The 24,223-nt window shown below is 31.3% G+C and overlaps 1 protein-coding gene across 2 annotated transcripts in view; it reads left to right on the top strand.

The window, feature by feature from the left end:
- The window catches only part of LOC118191388 (SUN domain-containing ossification factor-like), a 150,346-nt gene that overhangs the window by 88,895 nt on the left and 37,228 nt on the right, over positions 1–24,223 (top strand). For both annotated transcript variants that reach the window (XM_085820954.1, XM_085820953.1), the window contains exons 2-8: positions 3,460–3,589; positions 4,042–4,125; positions 4,222–4,292; positions 9,008–9,121; positions 16,075–16,373; positions 21,651–21,877; positions 23,717–23,890. In XM_085820954.1, the coding sequence (XP_085677080.1) occupies positions 3,460–3,589; positions 4,042–4,125; positions 4,222–4,292; positions 9,008–9,121; positions 16,075–16,373; positions 21,651–21,877; positions 23,717–23,890 (1,099 nt within the window). The remainder of the gene's footprint in view (positions 1–3,459; positions 3,590–4,041; positions 4,126–4,221; positions 4,293–9,007; positions 9,122–16,074; positions 16,374–21,650; positions 21,878–23,716; positions 23,891–24,223) is intronic.

The raw sequence follows: 24,223 nt of genomic DNA, 5'->3' as shown, positions 1-24,223 counted from the left end.
GGGGCAATTTGGCCGGAAGGACTGTTAATTTCGTTTTGGCATTTTGTGTTGATTCACTACAAGCTTTGTTTCACTTTTCAAACTGTTGCCACCAGATATTATCGCCCTTTATTAAGTTTAAAGAAATTAAATAATGAAGAATCTGCATAAATGTATGTTTCTCGCATTGTAATAAAACAAAGGTACCAGACATAAATTTTGAATAACGTAATCCTCCAACTAATATGGGCATTTGGAAGTCCTAATTTGAAATTTGTTTCATTATCGATTTCATATTTTGTAAAACTTTAACGAATTTTTGATTAACAAACTCAAGGATTTCAAAGCGAGCAATGGCAACGTTGTACAGAAAAAACATTTTTATCTCCAGCGCTGGAGACTGTGTATCCGAAATTCTAAAGATATGCCCATTTAAAAAATATTTTGCGATATTGCTGTTGAGTTGAATTTTATGGTTTAAGTGCGAAGAACATGATATTTAATAAATGAAGATAACACACAGAATGTGTTTAACGTAATTTAAAACCTTTCAGTTTTTTTTTTTTTTAAATAAAATAAGAGTAACCAGGTTTCGGAATTTTAGGAGTAACTTAGGTTAGCTTTAAATGATGTCTTTACGAGACTGATAATCAATATATTATTATAATTTTGAAGCTCTGAAAAGTTAGGATTGAAGTTGCAGCTGTCACGCACGTTATTTTGCCGGTTTGAGCCGGTTGGCATAGTCAGGGACAAAGACCTAATTCGGATGCCGCGGGAAGAAAGAGATCACTGTCAGATCTGGGTTCGAACGGTGCCACGGTCAGCTGGATGGCAGCCAAATACGTCGGAAATGTTCAGCCTGCGTTTGTTTACCTTGCTTTAACGTATTTTGATAGCTGTCGTTAAATTTCTACAATTTCGATTTCAAATAGTTCCTGTTTAATAACTAAACAATCGGTCACGTTTATTTAAAGCAGTAAATCCATTTTTAAGTGTAGTACTTTCAGCTAGCTTAAGTTAAAATCTTCAGTAATAGAAGTTATTTGGTCATTAAGTTATTGGTAGTATTTGCATTTGTTATTGAAGTTATTTGGTCATTAAGTTATTGGTAGTATTGTTTAAAAATTTTGCGATCTTAAAATTGATAGATCCAAAACGAACCTTTCACAAAACTACAGTTTTTATTCACAGGGGGGAAAGGTAAGTAATTATTGTGTGCATATGTAATATAATGGAATTTCTTGCAAAAGATATATTTTTCATATGGGCATGCATATAATTCAAAAATTCATTTTATTTAAATGCTTAGTTTAAAATGAGGGCTGTATAGATAGATATTGCAGGTTGAAGAATGGCTTCTTTTAAGTTTGCTTTCATATCCTAAAACAGTAAGATATATGCTGATGTCTGTAACATTTATTGAATCAAACTATTTGACATGCCAAATTTTCTAATCCCTCTATTATTTATAGTAATTGGAAATAAATCCATCCAACCTTCATAAAAAGTATTATTTTCATTGGTATTCAGTGTGATTAAATCTGTGCGATTTTACAAAGGTGTTCATAAATATTACTTCACAGTTAAATAAATTCATTATAAGCTTCAAAGATAAGAAACCGAAAAGAAATTGATTCCTTAACTTTGACTACGGTCAGCGTCATCACTCTCCTTTTACTTTCAGCCAACCAGTGGCTGAGTGGTAAAGACACTGAACTCTGTTAGTTCGGTCCGAGGTTCGAATTCCATGGATGGGCTGGCTGCCTGGGCGTTTTCGTGGTTTTCCCATGTGTAACATGTATACGAGCCAGTTTCCCTTGGAAAGTCCTCCACGAAGGCATCTCTTCCTTTAGGCAGCTAGTCCTCGTGTGCTTTGCCATAATTAAATAATCCAATCCAATCCTTTTACTTTCTTTAAATAATATGTCACCAGCATGTTTAATTTTAAAATAAATTGAAATTACATTAAATGGGTATAGTGCAGCGATTCTGTCTACCTTTTGACTAACTCTAACCACTAAACATGCAATTGAAAAACTTTAGTACCACCACTACATTTTTCAATGAATTTTTTTTTCATTTTCTTAATAGAAATATTATAAAAAATATATATTTTAAAATTTGCACAAGCTATATTTCTATTAAATATGTACACATAAAATATATTAGATTAAAAATTGGTTACCATTTTAAATGTCAAAATTTAAGTTCAAACACTTTTTAATTCTAAAATTTCGTGGGAAATTTGGGCCTGTTTTAGAAATCAATTTCTTTGTGTGTGGGCTTATTATGCTTAGTTTAAAGAGTAAATTAGGATCTACTGTTAATTTTATTCTCTATTTATTTTTCAGATATAAAATGGAAAAAAATCATTGTTCACACAAATAAGTTGTGCAAAAAGGGCAATACAAATTTAGTAGCTTTATTTGAAATACCTTCAAATTCTTTTTTTTCAGTTCAGCCAGAGGTTAACAAGTCAATTATCTTTGAAATCTTCAGTTAGAAAATTTCTATTAAGTGTTCTTTTTCGTTACAAGATTTTTTTAAGTTTAGTAATTAATAATACTTTATTTCTTTGCGTACCACATACTTTTCTCTTGCGTACCACTAGTTGAGAATCTTTGGTATAGTCTTTGATAATTTCTCAACATTTGGGTAGCCTTTAAATAATATTTTGAACAGATTTGTTATTTGAATGGCATATAATGGGAAATTAAATGTTGTAAAATGTCAGGAATTGAGATATAGTTTAAAATAAAATTATGTATTAATAATTGTCTAGGATTACATTAAATATATACAGATTTTTATGCAAATGAGGAATATATCAGTTGAGTGTAGCGTTCAACAGTTAGCAATGTTGTTTTTTGGAATATCATTAAATTACAAAGTGTTAAATGTCGTTTCTGAGCTTTTTATATTCTTCTACAACTTAGCCATTTAAATTCATTTTCTGTCTTGGTGAATTTATTTTTTGTTATAAATATAATTCCATCCAAAACTGGTGGGGGATTTGAATCTCTGATACTTGTATTGAAAGTTTATAGCTATTATTATTATTATTTTTTAATATAAGGGAGTAAAGTAGCTTTAAATCAGGGTTTCTTAAACTTTTTTTAGTCGTTATCCCTTTTTATCACTGAGATTCTTTCGTGACCCCCAGGACCCCATAATATTTACGAAAATTTTGTGGGACCCCACAAGCATTGTGCAAATCGAACACACGCATGTGTGAAACTGTCAATTTTTCACTTGTTATTGTAATATACTATTGCAGTTCTAGGTCATGAACTTTATTTTCTGATTTTAAGACGTAGAACAATGTGAAAATTTTAAATAAGTAATAGACAAAATGACAGCATCACGTGCAAAGCAAGTAAAATGAATGTTTACATTATAAAAAGAATGCGTGAAAACGTTTTCCTTTTCTCATAACATAGAATGGTAGTTCTCCTTTTTAATGTGTCATTATTTCAGGTTGCCAAACAACTGTGATATAAAACAAAGTGATGCAGCTAGCCAGAGCATACAAACCCACCAAACTGTATCTAATAATCCTAGTGGAGTTGCAGATGTACCCTCCCAGCAAGAAGAAAAGCTTAAAAATGTAATACAAGTTATTTCATCTTAGTACTTTCTGTAATCATTCATTTATTTAGCTTTTGTAATTTAAGTAAAAACCAAAATCTTATAGGTCTGTACATTTATAGTATATATTTCATTTGTATATTTAATAAATAGTTATTAAATGAAATTATTTTAGGCATCAAAGAAACTTTTGTTTGTATTAAGGGTAAGGAATAGAATAAGCAAAGTGATTGAAATTTGTCAATAATGTTGCAGATTATAAGAGATGAAACAGTGATTAAAAAATAAAATTCAGAAATGTATACAGTTCTTTTTACTCAGTGATCGAATTCATAATTTAAAACCAGCCTCAAAAATATTTTTATATTCTTTTTATATTTTTATATTTGTTAAGTTAGTTTGTGCAATAAATATTATATGCATAAGTGATATACTATTATATGTAAAATTGATATAGGTATTTATTTATAGGTAAATTTAGATTTAGAATTATTAAAGGCAGAAAGTGTGGTGCAGCCAAATGTAGAATATGTAAATAATAATCTTCCCTCCAAGGTATACTGTTTTATTTATATTTTCCTTGATAATTCTTTGATTATTTATGTATATTTAGAAATTTTTCATAAATTAAAACTTTTTAATACTATCAAGGATCCTGCAGAATTGGTTAAAGTAGTAAAGGAGCAAGAAGCTCATCCATTAGAATCCGAGTTAAACAAAAAGTAAGTTTTGATGTGCTTTAACACTTTGAATATTTGATACACCTCTACATTTAAGTCTGATACAGAATTAAAAGAAACTTTTAGTAAAGATTTTATTGAATTTAAAATATGTATTTTTGCTGTTATTCTACACTGATATTCTACCATTTGAAATTTGAATTTGGTAATGTTTTGTAATTTTCTGAATAAAGATTGGGATTCTTTAAGCATGTTAAAAATTCTTAAAGTTCTCCATATGTCTTTCTAAACTAGTTTATATACTGCAAGATATTGCTTTATTTTGGTATACTTTTTTTTTTTGGTTTTTCTGATGCTTTATTTTGATACTATAACGAAATAGGTGTTTTTCATTTGACTGAATGTGTTATTTTATTAAGATATATTTGCTGTTATTGGATGTGAAAAATTATTTTTATCATATTTACAGAGGCTGTTTACACATTTTTAAATGATTTTCATTGTATTTACAGAAATATTTTACCTAAAATTATGATTAAAAATGCTTTTTTTGATAACCCATATTATTCATTACCTTTCTACATCGTAATTTCCAAGACAATAAGGTCTTTTGTAGTATCAGAAAAGGTATTTTATCCCATTCTTCTCGAATAGCTTTCCGAAGTTTGGACAATCCGGTTTTTTCCCCAAGAAATTAACAATGTATTTTCACATGTGCTGTTTGGTTTGTCTTGATGTAGTTTTACTGATTGGTGACATTGAAGATGTTTCATATCTGAAGACTGAGTTTAAAAGTCCTGATAATATTGTAGAGTTGATCTTAACATTTTTCTCCACTCGGTTTAATTTTAATTTGCAGTTATAGGAAAATAACTGCAACAATTGTAAATTCTTTTGAAAAGTTTTCCTTAGATTCTTTGAACAATGGTTTAAAATTTTTTCTTCCTTTTTGCTCATAATAAATAGATTGCTTTTTATTGCATCATTTAAATACACCCAAGATTCATCTACTGTGACAAAATTTTTCCATTTGATAAATGTTTCTTATAAAGAATTCTGCATTTTGCGATATGTCATGAAAAAAGACAGTGCATTATATTTTTCCTCTTTTTAAGATTCAAATTAGCAGTAATCACTTTCTTTACAGTTTCAGTGAGCATTTTAAAGACTTTGCATTTGTCCTTTGACTTTGAATATTTTCTTTTTTTAATATTAAAGATATGATCTTTGTAGCATTTAAAACATTCTGTTTTTACATTGGATATGTACTGGAATAATTTTTCCACTTAAAGCCAAGCTTTGACTTTTTTCCCTTTCTTGTTGACTATATTACCTGTAATAGCTTATAATAATATTGAAAAACATTGCTTTCACAGCGTTTTTTTAATAACTAGTTACAAATAATTTTCTTTGGCTAGAACACAAACATAGCCTTCCATCTATTGCTTCCTTAAAAGCACCATTTAGTATGAAAACAAAACTATCAAGTAGCAGATAATAATTTATACTTGAAAGACCTTTGGTCAGTTAAAAAAAATGTTAAAAATGTGCAAACAGTCTCTGTAATTTTCTAGAAAATTCTATTAATAAGGAATGCACTAAAATAATTATTAAAAACACATAGTGAAATTACAAACTTAACCATGTTGGTACTACCTAAAAGAACCTAAAGGAGCATTCTAAAGTACCTACCTAAAGGAACAACATAAAAAAAGCAGCCCAAAAATATGTGTAGATTAAGTATTTCATTATTTGTATGTAAAGTAACCTTAATACTTCTTTTACTTGTTTAAAGAAGGTGAAGGGGCTGGACGTGTATCTTTCAATACAGCTATTTTGTATATGCAGCATATCTTAAAATAAAACTGCTTCTAATCTTTTGAATAATTTATTATAAGTTAATGATTACATTTTAAAATGAATCAAATAAAATAGACTTCCTGCCAGAAATTTCTCTTATGTGACTTAATTCAGTAATAAATATGAAAATGACTTCTCAGTAGGCTCTTAATGGAATGCTGGTTTAAGGGGGGGGGGAATATTCCTTGGAGGAATATCAGTGTGAAAAACAGATTAAATTGGAGACCCTTTTAGAATGTTAGTCAAAGGTAAATTAGTTAAAAATAAAAAATATTCTATTATATGACCTTGTGTCAAACATATCATTAGAATTTTTCGAGACAACATGCCAATACTGCTAAAAAGAGAGATGTCTAGTTATGATTTTCTGAGAGCCGTCTTTTACTTTGAAGAAATGGAAAAACAAGGGGCTCAAGTATCATAGGCTTTTATACTCCTGTTTGTATAAATGTTAAAATTTAAAATTTTATATTAAAAAAAATAGTTTTTAATATAATTGAGTTTTCATTATAAACCCCTCCCGAAAAATATTTCAGATTTCTAACGTTTGCTGAAAAGGATTTGTTGTTTTATACTCTCATTAAGCTTGCAGTCTACCAGTCTGTTCTTGCATTCATTCCTGTTAACCTCCTTTTTTAAGCTTTATTGTTAAGCATCGTTTACATCGCACTTATGCCACATGCAGTTCAACAACAAAATCACAACATTTTTAAAAGCCGCTTAGCAGAATGTGTTTAGAATTCCCAATGCAATGTAATGTGATGGCAAACATTTTTTAGATTCTTTTTCGGTCTTTTCTCAGTTCATCATATCACTATTCAGTTTCCTTAGTAAGATAGTTAAAATTTTTTTGTCTTTTTATTATTATTATAGTAGTATGTATATTATCATATACATATTTTATGCTTTATTTGTTAAATATCACATTCTTCTCGTTTATGCCAGATAAAATTCAGTTAAACAGCAAAATCACAGAAAATATATAAACAGCATAGCTTATAAACTGCTAGAGGTTGCCATGCATATTTTTATAATGTTAATTGAAATTGACAGATATATATTTTACATTTTTCTGATTGGCAACTGTCTCTCATGCTGGAAATAAAATGTTTTGTTTCAAATAGTGTTTGTTGTCATTGCTTGCTTTCAGATAATTGAATTTGTTAAGAAAAAAAATTGGTTTAAGTTAAAAAAATATAAAATAAGGAATGAAAGAAATTCAAAATAAAAAATTTGGACTTCCATTTGCACATGTTTGGGTGGAGGACTACATTATTCAAAATTTGATGTCTCTAGGTACTGCCATTTTTTCTCATTTTGAGGAACATACATACATAAAGGCAGGCTTATTATATTCAATTTCTTTAAAAATAGTACAGGGCGATAATATTTGGTGGCAACAATTTGAAAATTATATGCCATTTATAGTGAACCAATGTAGAATCCCATTTTGAGACTATTAGTTTCTTTTAGTCTCAGAACTTGTTCATTAGCTTTATATTCTTCACTGAAGCACAGAACTGCAAAAGAATACTATGCGTGGGAAAACCTGTAAGCAATGAACATAATGCTTCCTGCATGCATTCTCAAGCATGCATTCAAGTGGTAATAAATGAAGATGATATAAAAGAAGTTTTTCATTGTGATGACAATGCTCCTCAATTATCAATCAATTAATGAATTGCGATATCTGAAGTATGGTTCTAGATCCACAAAATACTGCTACCGATGGTGAAGAAAGTGACAGAGTTTATGAAAATGAAAAAATTTCGATTGACAAGTTAGCTGGAATTCTCAACACGACAATTACAGGACTTCAGCAATGTAACTGAACAAAAAATTATGTCTGTCTGCAGAATTAAAGAGAAATTATTAGCACAAAAAATGAAGCAACTGAAATAACTTGCATTGAAAGAAATGGTTAATAAAGTAAACAAATAAATATTAAGCTTTTTTTTGTAAATTTTGATACCCATTTCTTGTAATTTTGAAGCATTTAAGATTTTTTATCACAAATGCTTCATTATTTCATAAATCACGATTTCATATTTTTAATTTTATAATTTCTACTAGATTTAAGCTGATGATCTAATATCCATAAAAATCCCAAATCCGAAATTGTGGAAATCCTGACGAGTCCGGATCTCGTACTGTATACATTTATTTAGATTTAGTTTTTAACCTGCTGCAGAAGTTAAACAATAAAAGTATAAGAAATGTTAATATAACTTAAAAACCAAAACTTAAATAAAAGTAGTTTTTTAAGTATATGTTAATTTGTAGTTATAGTGTTGCAGATGAAAGATTTATATAAATAATTTTCAATTTTTGTGCTGTTTAAAAATTTGAATTTTTAAACCTTTAATGGAGCTTTAGTAAATTTAATACAAAAGTTTCATATCATCGTTTGTATAAGTATCTGAAAATGGGCTTACTGACCTATATCAGTATTCATTGTTTATTTTATCTCTCAAAGACATTTTGGAGCTATGTTTAGGGAGAAACTGTCTGAAAGTTATTTACATATTTTGGCACTTTGTAGTTTCATATTGGGTAGGATAGTGATCCTGATTAAATTTTTTAGCTGACTTCGTAAAACTGTTAAACGGTCATTCTTGTGATAATTATGTCATAAAGGTATGGAACTTTTCGTATTTGATTTTTTTGAAGAATAATGATTATTTTACTGCATTGAAACTTTTGCTATTTGAGACCACAGGGCAAAAGTTCTTTTTATATCTGTACAATTCTCCCACTCTCAGAAAATTCTTTACTTTATTTTGAGAAATTTTTAAATATAAATTATTTCTTAGAATTAATATTTGAGAAAGTAAAAAAATATAACTTTTCGTTTTGAAAATAATCTCATACTATTAAAACCATAAAATATTTTCCAGGCAAATAATTCCAAACTTAGAAAGCAGCAGACATATGAATATTCAAGAAAAAGAGCAATCTGTTACGGAGCAAATGGCAAGTTCTGTTGCTAAAGAAGTAAAGCCAAATTCTATGTAAGTTTTTGTTTGTTTATTATAAGTTTGCCACAACTGTTAAATATTTTAATGCGAGTTAACCATCTGAGCTTAATGACTGCTTTTATTAGGTCATGATATTACTTAGTATATATTACCTTCCTATCGTTTTCTTATGTTCTTTAAGAAGCTAAATATTATCCCAAGGAATAGAAAGTTCTGAAAATAAACAGTAAAATAAATAAATATACAAATCTAGCTATTGAATAGTGTTTGAATACAGCTCTTCATCAGTAACACCAGAAATGTGTGCTGTTAAGAGGGTTAATGAAAGGCAGATCTATGTTATAGAGGTATAACTTAGCTATATATTTAAGGTCTGCTTTGTAGTGGATGTACAGATCAGCGCCATTTATTTTGCTATGAATTGCCGGCCTGTGTGTGCTATAGATGTATTATGAAACTGGTGTGTAGTTTTATAAACAAGTATACTCAAATGCGTGATACATTAAGCAAAATTATGAAATTTCTAAAATTTTTATAATAAAATGTTTTAAAAATAGTATGGGTAATTAAAGCTTTGTTTTAGAATTTCAATAAACGATGGAAAACACGAAGTTTGTTGCAGTGTCTTGCACTCTGTTAACCCTTTGCGGCATGGTGGGTCAATATCTGTCCCACCTAATTAATATTTTTTTTCTCAGCAATTCCCATTAGAAGTTTTCTAATCTTTTAAAAGTAATCGATTTTAGTTATTAGTTTTCTCAGTAGATGTCACTACTATACCAGGGCTTAAGTTTAAAAGCAAAAAATATTCAAAATAGGATCACAAGAGTGATATGCAGGTATCTCGCATTTTTCAATATTTTAAAAAGTTTGGTATACAATTTAGGATATCTATGATTGTTTTTAATGTTCAAAGGTATTTTATTTTCAAAAATCTTAATTGGATTCAATATTTTATAGTATTAATTTTGCAGTTGAAGTAAGTGGGTTAAAATTTGTCCGACCACACACTTGAATTTCCGCTCAATAGATGGCAGCACTCACGATTATTTTTTTCCTTTTCTTTTTTGCATCTACTTTTTTCGTGATTGCACACGCTTTTACATCCTTTGTTTGCTCTGATGTGCTAAAATGTCTAGAAAAAAATTAACAACTCGGGAAGCTTTGGATCTTTTTGCTGAATTGCCATCCGATTGCGACTCAAATGCTTCAGATGTCAGTTCTGATTCAGATGAAATTGAAATCCAGGAGAGAATAACTGAGGTTGAAGTTATTGCTGAAGAAGAAAGGGATACCTGTGAGAACGAGGCTGAATTTACAGAACCCTCAGAATCTTCTGTTCCGTGCTGGAACAAACAAGAAGTTGATATTTTACTGCCAGAATTCAAAGAAGATTCGGGACCGACAGGTGAGATTTTTGATTTGGATGATCCAACACCTGTAAATTTATTTTTAAGTATATTCACACTTAAGTTCATTGAACATATTGTTTTTCAATCAAACTTATATGCAACACAGAAAAACAGTGTATTTTCCCCTCTTGATAGTAACGAGTTTTTGCGATTTCTCGCTGTAAATTTGCTAATGGGCGTAAAAAAGTTTCCAAGTTATCGGGACTACTGGAGAAGTACTCCACTATTACAGGATGATTATATAGCAAACATAATGCCTGTGAACAGGTTCAGTTGGATATTGGGAAATTTTCATATAAATGATAATTGTTTACAACCTAAGAGAGGGGAAGCTAATTTTGATAAGTTATACAAAATACGCCCTCCTTTAAATCATCTCTCAGAAAGGTTTATGGCAGTTTTTAATCCTAATGAAACTCAGGCAGTTGACGAATCAATGATTCGCTTCAAAGGGAGAAGCAGCCTAAAGCAGTATATGCCTAAAAAACCCATCAAACGCGGTTACAAAGTATGGATGCGATGTGATGTCACTGGATTTGCATGCCAATTTGAAATTTATACTGGCAAACTCTGTGACTCTGTGGAAAAAAATCTAGGGGAGAGAGTAGTGAAAACTTTGTGCCAGCCTCTTTATGGTAATAACCATAGAGTTTTTACGGACAACTACTTCAGTAGTTATAATTTGTTTCGCTTTTTAAAGACACAGAACATCTATGCATGTGGCACTGTAAATATGAACCGGAAGTATCTACCCAAAAATTTAAAAGAAGACAAATTTATGTCGAGAGGAGATATAGACTTTTCAGTTAGCGATGATTCAATTTATTGCATAAAATGGAAGGATAAAAGATCCGTTTCTATCCTGTCTTGCTTGGAAAAGGCAACTGAAATGAAAGAAATTAATATAAAAGAACGAGATGGAAAAACAAAAAAAGTACTGTGCCCAGACAGCATTATTTCATATAATAAGAATATGGGATATGTCGACTTATTTGATCAACTGAAAGGATTATATGAAATAGACCGCAAAAGCAAGAAATGGTGGCACAGGATCTTTTTTTACTTTTTAGATGCGAGTATAGTAAACGCATTTATTTTATTTAAGTTTGTTCGCAAAAGTGATCATGATGTAAAAACAATGAAAGATTTTCGTCTCTCAGTTATAGAAGGTCTAATGGCACTTGCAGGCAAGAAAGAGCTGAAAAGAAAACTGAAATCCCCAGTTCAAATAAAAACTAAAAAACCGTTCGTACAATCAGAAAAGAGACTAAAAAAATGTAAGTCACGCGCCAAAGAGAACGAGCAGAAGATGTGCATATTGCAGCACATCGAAAGAAGAACGACGAACATTTTGGATGTGTGAAACATGTGAAGTGCCTCTATGCTTACAAAAGAATGAAACAACATGTTTTCAAAGTTTCATGAAAAATGACTTTTTAAATTTTAATCATATATAAATGATTTTGAATCAAGTGTCAATTTTAATATTTTATTTAGTATCATATGTACGAGTATCAAATTTTAATCTTAAAATAATATCCAAGAAAATATATTCTTTTGTTCCTAAAATTAAAAATTATTAAATATATTGTACAAAATGCATTTTAATGTATTTATTATCAATATTTTAGAAAGCATGCTTTATTTTGTTTATTCATTCCACATACGATTTGTTTTTCCTGCTATACACCAATATTGCTATAAGACGTGCTAGTTGCATGGTGGGACAAACGGTATCCCACCTTCCCCCGTAAAAAATAAAAGCGCAGAATTTTTTTCAAGCCTGAAAGGCACTTAAGTAAGTCTATCTGACTTATTCTAAGACATTTTTTAAAAGATTAAAATATATTTTAAATATGCGTGTCGCAAAGGGTTAAACCCAACATTTCTTTAATAACATTGATGTTAATAAAGAGGTTGCATTGAAGTTTGAAGGTGTTTATCCTGTTTTGTAAGGTGTGTATGATATCTTAGTATGTGTTGGAAGGGAGCGGCTCTTTAGATCTAGACAGCATTATACACCATGCTCTGTAATATCCATGCCAGCACATGTGATTTCCTGAATTGCTTCATTGACATTTATTTTCAAGGCATCCATAGTTCATGATTTGTTTGCATAAATTTAATTTTCAGATTTAGTCTGTTTCTTTGAAAACTTGCTTGCTCATCTAGTAAAGTTCCCATGGTTTTAAATTACTTCTAAAGTACAAATACTGGACTTAATTTTTGGTTGATGCTTGATTCTAAGCTTCTTCAAGACTTGCTGATATAACTTTATCAGCTTTCTCATAGATGTCAACAATAAGCACTGCCTTCTCTTTTGGCAATGTATTTTCCAATGTCTTATGTGAAGGCACACATATGCTAATACTCATGAATTGCAGCTGTATTGTCTTGAATGTCATTAGCTAAATGACAAAAAAGCAGAAAGAACAGAAAAGCCGAGCAGAGACCAGCAGAAAGAGTTAAACAGAAGACTGTTACAAACAACTAGCATATCTAGCAGCTATTCCTCTATGCCACACTACAACTCGGTATTACAACTTTTCAGCATGAAACTGCAGCATTTTTCATTTTTCATCCAATGAATGTACTTCTGTTCATATTTCATTTGCATTGTCTTCATTGATATTAAAATTATTGATGAAATGTTGAATCATTAGTAAGTTTGACACCTTGTATAAATTTTGGAAGAAATCAGAATATATGTATAAAAGGAAAATACCATTGGGACAGAATGTTATTGTTACTGTTTTTTAATAGTTATAAAATTATCTAGTATTGGTATTAGGAATTTTGTAAAATTCTTATTTTAATATTGTTACATTATGTCACTGCAAATGTACCGTATATACCCGCGTATAAGTCGAGATATTTTGGACAAAAAAAAGACTTCAAAGTGGGGGGTCGACTTATACGTGGGACCATAAAAAATTAAAAGAATCGAAAGTTCAAAAATTTCTTTATATAATGCAGTTGTTTTCTTCCCGCGCTCAAATTGGACGACTTATCAAATAAGTCACTTACTTGAAGTAATTTCATGACTTAAATTATGTGACGAACTAATCACAGAGTTTAATACTTTAACTAGAGTACATTTCGATTAAACCAAAGAATTTTCGGCCCCCGAACAACCGATCGATATTGAGCAATAAAAAAGTTTCGCCAGCACGCCAAGAAAAGAGAAATGCAGATAGTCATTTTTAAAGATCGTCCGTTGATCATTTTTAAAAGAAAAACTTTATCGAAAAACGTTGTGTTTCTATCAGGTGTGCTGGTTCGCGCCCATGAAAAGGGATGGATGGATGCTGACGGAACAGTTGATTGGCTTAAAAATGTGTGGGATAAATGACCGGGAGCAGCTTTAAAAAAACCTTCGCTTTTAGTATACGATTCTTTTCGTAGACACTTTTCTGAAGAAGTGACAAAAGTGACAAAACACCTAAAAACGACTGTGGCCGTAATTCAGGGAGGATTAACATCCGTCATTCAACCCCTAGATGTCTGCCTCAATAAGCCCTTCAAAGTAAATGTTAGAAAATATTGGGCAGAGTGGATTAGTTCCGGTCGACCAACATTTACGAAGGGAGGCAACATTAAAAAGCCCGATATTACATTAATTGCTCAGTGGGTTAAAGATGCTTGGAACGAAATACCCTCTGAAATGATTATAAAATCATTTAAAAAATGTTGTATTAGCAATGAACTAGACGGCACGGAAGATGATACTGTTTTTGAAAGGGAAAATGACGACGAAGGCTCTAGTAGTGATTGTAACAATACAAAGTTCGAGACTGAAAATATGTATGATAACGAGCCAATGACGACAGAAGAGTTCTATGAAATGTTTGGCGAATCTGACCATGAATCGGACGTTGAAGGATTTTGATTTTGTTTATTTACCAAGGTATTTTTTATCGTATATTTACTTTTTTCCTCAGATGATTTTGAATAAATGTAGTACTTAAAAAAAATTTTTCGAAGTGTCTTGATCGATTTCGGAAGTGGGGGGTCGACTTATACACGGGTTTCTTATTTTCTACGAATTTTTATGTTGAAGTGAGGGGTCGACTTAAACGCGAGTATATACGGTATATATTTGACATCCCTCTAAATAATGTGCTGATTCAACCAACCTTGCTCAAAATGCTTTGGCTAAAAGTTTCAATTTTTTTAAATTTAAGATTTTTAAAGACCACATTTTCAGCTATCAAAACAACTTTTCTTTTCTTGACGTGCTGATTAGAAGTGGAGATATACCAGTTTTTCTGAGAGAGGGCAAACAAGAAGTTAATGTCTTGCTGCTCCAGAAGTCAAATTTTAAACAGCAAATTAAAGATGCAGTTTTCTCTTTTAACATAATTTTTTAATTAAATAATTCTAAGCATGTCAGTATGCCTGTAGAATCTGGCAAAGTATTTTTATTATGTATTTTATTATTTTCGTTTGGCAACATGTCATATAAGATTAATCTGAAAACTTGAAATGTGATTTTTGATTTGTTTTTAATGATTTACGTTCACAGCAACCATGATAACTCTGAACGTTCTTTATAGAATTACTTGAAATTTTGTGTGCAGAATTCTAGGAGTTAAAAATTAGTCGTGTGTAAAATTTAAATGATATCGTTTTTCCTTCAATGGTGCTCGTATTTTTTTTTAAATTTTTGAGCGTTGACTAACATATTAGGCCATATCTTACTAGTGAATGAATATTTTCCAGTTCTATTTCACTGTGTGCTTAAGGTTAGTATATATAATGTTACGAATTTTGTATATATATATAAATAATTTTAATGAAATTATATGTAAAATTGTAGTACCTGTAAAATGTAATGTGAAAATTTGAAGAGGTGAAGCTTTGTCAGAAAAGTAAGTATACGGGGAAACTCTGTTTAACATTCCGTAAATGGTTATCTTGCTGGCAAGATTTGGCCAAGCTGGCAGTAATTCTGAATACTAATTTTTTTGCCGAATACAGCAAGAAAACGTTTTTGGCCAAAAGCCAAAAAATTAGTGACCATTTGGCAACATTTTAGTCCAGTCCCTTGTATAACTGTAACTGATATCATAATCGAATAATTGTAATTGATTGCTATATGTAACTGTAACCATATCATGCCCTCATATGCCTTCCAGTAATTTTGAGAAGTGGAAGGTACTAGAGATCTCTTGGCAGCTGAGTGGAACTATGTAAGACTGGAGAGAGTATTAGTTTCTCAATTGTCTAGTTCAGCATGAGTTCGGTGTATAGAGATGTCTTCGTGTAAGCTTTGCTCTTTAGATGCACTTTGCATTTCATTGTGTTTAACGTTCTTATTAGTCTGATGTTAACTCCTATTTATACTCTGTGATATTGTGAAGAGCTGTGCAAGTATTTTGGGGGAAAGTTCCAGAATTGTGCTCTTGGTAGAAACATTTTTATCAAGCTAGCATCGCTTCTGTGTGCGTTCAATTTATTGCGAATCTGTATGCATGCAGCAGTTAAAAAAAAAGTGTTAAAAATGTTTGCATTTTTTAATATTGAAAGGTGTTTTGATATATTATTGAATGAATGATTTTTCTTTCTATTCAGTTCTTTAGATGTAAAAGGTCCTGAACAGACTGAACCTTTGTCACCTTCAAAACATACAGATTCATCTGCTAAACAGTCTTCACCGGAGAGATCTGGTTTTCAAAGTGAGGTACTGTTGGCTTCAAATTATCTTCATTCTGAAGTACCAGCATCTGATCATATGATAAAAAATAAACTTTCTGAAGAGAAATCAGTTGAAAAAATAGTTGTTGAAGATGCTCACCACCAGCCACATTATGATGGGATGCCATCTTTTGATGAATGGAAAAAAATGATGCTAGCAGAACAAGAAAAAGGAGGTAATTGTAGTATTTAATACATATCTGAAAATTTCATAGGTTTTGCATAGATATTATTATGTGTGAAATGGAAGAGAATAATTATTTTGCTAGTCATATAAAATAGTATTTCGGTCATATAAAATGGTTGTATTTAGAATCTAAAATATTAGCCTATTCATTAAAAACCCATAGTAGGAATCTTCGGTGGGAAAAGTTGTATTAAAAGTGCATGATTGATTTTCTCATGTTGATTATGTAAGGCAATGAATGACCAATAACTTGTGTTAATATGCCCGAAGCATGCTTAAGGACATGGAGGAAGCTGTTCAACTAAATGACAGTGCTGTAATAGCATGCAAGTGAGAAATAGTTAAGTTTTTTAGATTTTTTTCTTCATTAAAGAAATGAAACTTGTACATCAGTGGATGAAAATTCATATGATGACATATGTAAAAAGTCTTATATTATAGTGCCATTTTAACTGAGAAGAAGATCAGCATCACTATCATGAAGAATTCGTCTCACCTGATTTTCAGCAGTCGCAGAAAATAACATTGCAGCAGTGGGTGATGTGATAAGATATTGGAAAAACTAGCACATCACATTTAAGAAAGTGGCTCTGCTACTGGATATTGATATTGGTTCAGCCAATCACATCATTCATAGTAAGGTGAAATTCTAAAAATATGTTCAAGATGGATTGTTAGGAATTATCATTCAAAATGCTAGAAAAACATGTCGGTGCTGTCTGAAGACTGCTTTGTCGTATGGATTTCTTGGTGAAGCATTTGTGTTGGTGTTGTCACTGAACAAGTTGTTCAAGGTATACCTACGTGTGTAACAAGGTTCTGAGAGGACTATGAACTTTGGTTGATGATGCATGAATAGCTGAGTGTGTGATGGTGAAACCTCTTCAAAGAGATGAGGACATGTGTGAGTGGTTATATGCCTGTCTGATATGGTTAATTTTTTACTTTATCTACATATTTTTCAGATGCTGATGAAAGTACATTGAACTAATAGATGCAGATTGCATTGAACAGAGATATTATAATTGTTTCAGTGTTTGCAATAAATATTCTGTAAACAAAATTTCAGTTTTCTGTTGAATTTAGTAATGATAGTAAGCAATAATATAGTTGTGCAAAACTGTTCTGAGAATTTTATTCATGTTAATTAATAACAGAGATATTATGTATTATGTTGGGTTATAGTGAATTACCAGGATAATCCATTGAATATGTTCCTTAACCATTCTTGTAAATGTTCTTTCTTCATGCTCTTAATCACTCAAGAATTCCTTCACAAAGTTCCTTATGCCTGACCTGAATTATTCATTCATAATGCTGGATGAACTAATATCTGCTGGAGAATACTCTTTTCATGAACAGTTATTCCTTATACATCCCAATGAAGTTTGTAGATGGTGGGCATTAAATTGTGGGCAGGAGTAACCAAACAGATTATTTTGTGGCAGAATCTTGCCTGGAACACATTTTACTGATCATGCCATGTTTTTTACAGGTAAAACAGCACCAATATTTCATTATGCCATGGAAGGTAGCATTTGTTATATAACCAGTATTTCATTATGTCGCAAAAAGGTAGAATTTTTTAGATGAGTTGATTCTTTTTCATATACTGTAAGTGTAAAGCACTTATACGAGGGTTGGAACTTTAATAGTGGCAACACAGCTGAAAAAACGCTACGCAACAAAACCAAAGAATATCGCGTATACCACACGTGAACTACATACCTACCTTACCTCTCAGCAAAAAGACTCGTCCTGCCTACGTCATGCGCATGCGGAGTGACGCGAGGAACAAATCCTTGTATTAGCTCGCGGTCTAAGGTAAGTGTTGTCAGGATGTTTTCAAAACAAGAACAACGATGTTGGATAAAAATTTAATGTGCCAGAGGTCGTACAGCACGACAGTGTCATCAAGGGCTTCAAGAGGCTTGCAGGGAATCTGCATTGCCTTACAGAACCGTAGCAAGATTTTATTATGTTGCAAAAGCATTCAATGAAGCACGCCAAAACGTGGCAGACATGCTGTGGCCAGGTCGTCCGAGTGTCAGCGATGTAGACGTGCAAGCTGGTGCCGCACTAATGGACAGTGATCACCGCCAAACGATTTTTCAGCTGGCCGGACAAACAGAATTAGCGCATACAACTGTGCTGCACATTCTGAAGGAACGCCTGTCCATGAGAAAAATTGCTTCACAATGGGTTCCACATCAATTGACGGAAATGCAGAAATGGCTACGATACGATGCTGCCCGAACCCACCTGGAGTGCTATGAGCGCGAAGGAGATGCTTTTTTACACTGTATCATTACGCTGGATGACACTTGGGCCCAATCGTACCAGCCAGAACTGAAACGTCAATCAAACGAATGGCGTCATCACGGGTCACCACGACGTTCAAAATTTCGTCAGAACCCCAGCAATGTGAAAGTTATGGTGATTCTCGTATATGACTGTGATGGTGTCATCCTAACGCATACCGTTTCCCCACGGCAGACAGTCACTGCGCAGTATTACTGCTCATTTTTGGAGCACAATCTCCGACCAGCTTTGAGAAAAAAACGGCGACACTTTCTGCAGAACGCTCCTCTCATTTTGCATGACAATGCTCGGCCGCATGCAGCGCAAGCTGTGACTGATTTGTTCAAGCGATGGGGCTGGGAAGGGCTTTACCATCCACTATACTCTCCAGATCTAAGCCCTTGTGACTATGACTTAATTCCTAAGATGAAGGAACCACTTTGTGGCACTCGCTTCCAAACTGTTCCCGAGATTCTTGCGGCAGTAGACTGGTCCATTCAAACTATCAACAAAACAGGCGCTGCTGCAGGTATTCTGCGACTTCCACATCGTTGGAAAGGGGTTGTACACAATGCTGGCGACTATATTGAAGGGCTGTAAAACATGGTGACATGAATCACTTTTGTATTCCTTGTAAATAAATAGTTGCCACTGTTAAAGTTCCAACCCTCGTAGATGCTTTAGATAATGTTCAGATGAATGGGCAAACAATTTGCATTATTGTATTATGTGATATGCAGTTTGTCCGTTGATATATTATGCATAGTGTTATATATTTCCTTAACTGTCATTAACATTATCTGCAGTTCCGAATAATTTTCTTGATTAGAATCAGATATATTGTTTTGAAATTAAGAAGTAGATTTTGTTTAAGCACTAATTCAATAATTTTAACTCTTTCTTAATTTTGACCTAAACAGCTAGTGTATTTTATATCAGTTATATTTTAATGGAGTCCAGATATTTTCAGTTATTATATTGCTTTATAAGTAGGGAAAGAATTTTTAAGATAACAGCATTTTTAAAACATACAGCAGTTTTTCATATAGTTTTAGGTATGTATGTCACTGTACTAAATAAAATATTTTATTGCACCTTTTCTTCTTTCTGTGGGAATGGCACTGCCCCTTCCTCTTCGAAAATTAAGATCTTTTGCATCTATTTTCTCTTATGTGATAATTTTTTTTTATTTCCAGTAGTTTCTGGGTTAATACAAAAAAGTTTCAACCATAGACCAACACTAAATTGCAACTAATTTGCTGTTTTATTTTCTCTGTCAATCCACATGCTTCTGCAGAATGTAAGGGAACTTACGAAAACAAAGAGATAGCTGGGTACCTTAAACATGATAGCTGCTAGTGTCTCTTGGTGATTGGGTTAAAAAATTTGCATTATCTTAATTTAAAAGGCTTCTTTGATTAAATGATCAAATTTAGTTAATTACTTTAAGTTATTATTAATTTTTTTATTATCGCTGAAAAGCATCTCATTTGAACCTATTGCTGTCTTCTGCTGTTGAACTAAAAGTCATTTTTATATAATTCTAATAAAAATTCCTTTCTGAGATCTCTGTGATCATAGCAGAACATGACAGAGGTCAGAGGGCAAAATTAATGGTCTTTCACTAGAATTAAAGAAGCATTTCATTGAAACTAATGGTCTGTTCATTCGATGTGGCATCTATATGTAAATATTGCTGTCAGTGAGAAGAGTCAAAGAAACGTTAAATCAGTGTATTCAGTGCAGCAAGTATATGAAGAATATGACTTCCGAAATTCAACAACCTAATCAAATTGTCTTAGCAGTTCAGTTGATCTATCATTATGACTGTAGTCCACTCCAATTTACAGGTAAAAAATCTACATTAAAATCGTATTTCAAAAAGTATACGTTAGTGCTGGAGGAAGGTATTCTGAGGAACAATTATTTTAACTTAATTTACAAAAATGTTTTCAAAGAAACAAAAAGAGGTGGTTGGCAAGTATGTATTGAGATTCATATTGGAAGTAACTGCACATAAGCTACAATGATGCATCTGAATATACTGGCATTTCCATTATCTGGCATGTAGATGAAACTATGTTTTTTATAATATACCAACTTGACAGGGAAAAAAAAAAATCCTTCATAGTAATTTAGTTATTTAGTGAGTCTTACATAAATCTGTGCCCCTAGGCATACAGCATGAGAAAAAATTAAGTTTCTTGGGAGTGATCATATATGATACATGCTCTCTACTTTTGAATAGCTGAAAGAAAGGGCAGTTATATATTCCAAATTCAGCCATATAACATGCATTGCATGCAGGAGAAATGCAGATGGGTAATGACTTCATTTCTTCCTGAAAGGGGATTCTTACAAAAGCTTGTAGTCATAGTTTTGTACCAAGCCATTACTGTGTCTTTCACCTACCAGGATTCTTTGTTATAACATATATGCTAGTTGGATTCGATACATTGCAATTTTGGGGGAAACTTTGACAAAATCAAATGCTTCATATATATCCTAGATTTAATAGGTGCAATAGTGATCTGGTATGCTCAGTGCCAAGATCCTAGAACTAGAATTTTTCATAGTACTTAACTACTCATTACTGCCTAATGTGATTCAGAGTTTGGAAGAAGAATGTATGAAGGAGGAAAATGGAAGATGACAACTCTGAAGAATAATTTCAGTGGATTTGTCAAACTTGAATTATATATAATGACTAATTCAGACATGGAAGCCTTAGCAACTTCTACAGAATGCCTTCTATGAGTTCTTAAAAATGTGCTTTTATCTTTTTCGATATATTTTGTCCATTGATTCATGGGGTTTTCTTAAGACAAGCTTTTCCATTTGCCTGAATCCATTAGAAATGTGATTTGTCAGAGGCATTTTGCACTGAACAGATTTTTTTTACATGTATGTATTATAAATATTAAATAATATTTTTAAATTAATGAAACTTTTTATTTTATTATAGGACAGCAAATGCCATCTCCTAATCCACCAGGCAAAAAAATTTCTAGTCAGAAGCGCAGACGTAACTATTCTTCATATGAATGTGGTGCCAAAATTGTTGCATCTAATTCAGAAGCAGAAGGAACCAGTCGTATTTTAAATGAACTTGTGGATGAATATATGTTGAATCCTTGCAAAGCTAAAATTTGGTTTGTTATTGAATTGTGTGAAACAGTCCAAGCATCTCAGGTAAACTTTAATTATTATTTGAAAGCACTTTGTATAAATAAGTTTGTATTGATGTTACATGTTTATTTACCAAGGAACTTGGTAGACACATATATTTATAGTTGTGGCAGTGAAACTTTCAAAAATATGTAAATACTCTTTTGAAAAATATGTAAATATAGTTTAATAATTATTCAGATTATTTACATGAATTGTTATGCAAATTACATAAATGCATTTCACAATAAAACTGCTGGAAATGGAAAATAAATCAAGTTCTTTGCTTAAAATGCTGCAGGGAATTTGTATACTTAATTTGTGAACTTAAAATTTTGAAGCATATTATTGAACTCAAAGGTGCTATGTCCAATCTTTATTTATAAATGTTTATTTTTATATAATCTACATTATTTTTAAAGTGTAAGAATGTTAAATGCTATTAAATAATATGTAATGATTGACTAAAAGAAATTATAGTCTATGCCTTCCCCAGAGCTTGAATATCTGGCATTTAACTAACCGGAAAACACAAATAACAGGGATATTTTAGACTTTTTCAATTGAAAAATTATGCCAGTGAGAGACTTGAGGCATTGTAAAGCACATGTAGGAGTACTGCTTGTTATTGATAACCAGGGATATGTTTCTTCCAGTACAATTGAAAAAAATTGATCCATAAATTTGTTTTGTCCATTGATTTAACATTTGGCTAAGATAATAAAGAATTTATACATACCTTTCTCATGTAATTCCTGTCAACCATTGTGTATAGATTCATTTAAAGCATGTCCCAGATTTAAAAATATGTTAACTCTGAGTTCAAAAGTAAATTAATCACATAGCAGTAAAGAAAGGAATTTATAATTCATCAAAAGAAATGTAAAATTTATTGCAGCAGAGAGAAGAGAGAGAGGAGCGAAATGATTTGATGAAAATATGCCTTCTTGAATGATCAAAGGAAAAGCCAAATTAAACTGGTGGTAATGTGCAAGAACAAAAAGAGGGCAAATGGTATGGCTTTAGGGGAAAATGTACAAAAAATGTTTAATTTTACCATATTTTCCAGGCAATTATGATAAGTAAACTTGCAAAAAGTGACTTTTATTATTAATATTTAAGTATACCTGCAGATGAAAGAGGGAAGATTAATAAAATATGATAATAAAGGGAAAATGAGGTTATGTAATTTTCTGATAATACGGTCATGGTTATTTAAAGACTACATTATTAAACATTAATGAATATTTATGTTTACTTAAAAGCTCAAATAATGAGAATTCGCACTTATTATTTATTATTATTATTATTAATATTATTATTATTATTATTTTTTGTATAAATTTTCCCTTATGTCATAGTTTTCAGCGTGGAGCTTTTAAATCTCAGTGGTTGGTTGGCTCCACCATTGGCCAAATGGTTAAAACTACTGAAAGCTGGGAATCCAGATTCAATCCGAGGTGAACAGGCTGGTTCCATGTTTGGTTTTCATGGTATTTTTAATATCTATCGTGAATATAGCCATTTCCTTGAGATAGTTTTCTGTTTAGACAGATAGCCTTCATGTGCTTCATATTCAGAGTAACCTAACATCAGTAGATAAGCAGAATAACCCAATCTCAGTGGATATGCAAAATGACCTAATCTCGATAGTACTACAGTGTAAAAATTAGACAAAAGTTTGAAGTTATCATTGAGTTTTAGTTATCTGGTATGTGAGAATAAATAAATAAATAAATAAATAAATAAAAATGATGAAGGTTTGCTTACATTTTAATTGATGTTATTTTTAAATGATAAATTCTTGGGAATTTTAGACACCATATTATTTTGTGTTTAAAAAGTATTTTTTTCCCCTTTCAGATTGAGTTAGCCAATTTTGAATTATTTTCTTCTTGCCCGAAAGACTTTGCAGTATATTCAAGTGATAATTTTCCTACACGAGATTGGATCCTACTTGGAACTTTTTCAGCAGTAGAACAAAGAGTTCTTCAAAGTTTTGAATTAAAGCAGGAAGGATTTGGAAAATTTATAAAAGTATGTTTTTTGCCTTTTGTTGTTTTTGAAAAAATTGTTTATCTTATGTACCTCATATTTATGCTTACACATATGTATGTGTTGTAATTATTCTTTATTAATGTAGTGATAGTGTGATAGTTTGAGTTATGAGTTAGAGCACTTGTTGAAATATGTAAAAAAGATTTAAGATTGTATTTAACAGGAATGAAACTGAAAAATCATGTTTGAAATGATTTACAAAACTGGTTGCTTGCAGGGTGACATCTTTGTAATAAAAATGAAAGTATATGAATAAAAAAGTAAAATGTTTATATATAAAGAAATAGGAAAATCAAATATCCATATTTACAA

Source organism: Stegodyphus dumicola, chromosome 7 (assembly GCF_044657685.1).
Source record: "Stegodyphus dumicola isolate Sdum_Otavi_A_Nest chromosome 7, ASM4465768v1".
Taxonomy (NCBI): domain Eukaryota; kingdom Metazoa; phylum Arthropoda; class Arachnida; order Araneae; family Eresidae; genus Stegodyphus; species Stegodyphus dumicola.
This window is presented reverse-complemented; position numbering and strand designations above follow the sequence as displayed.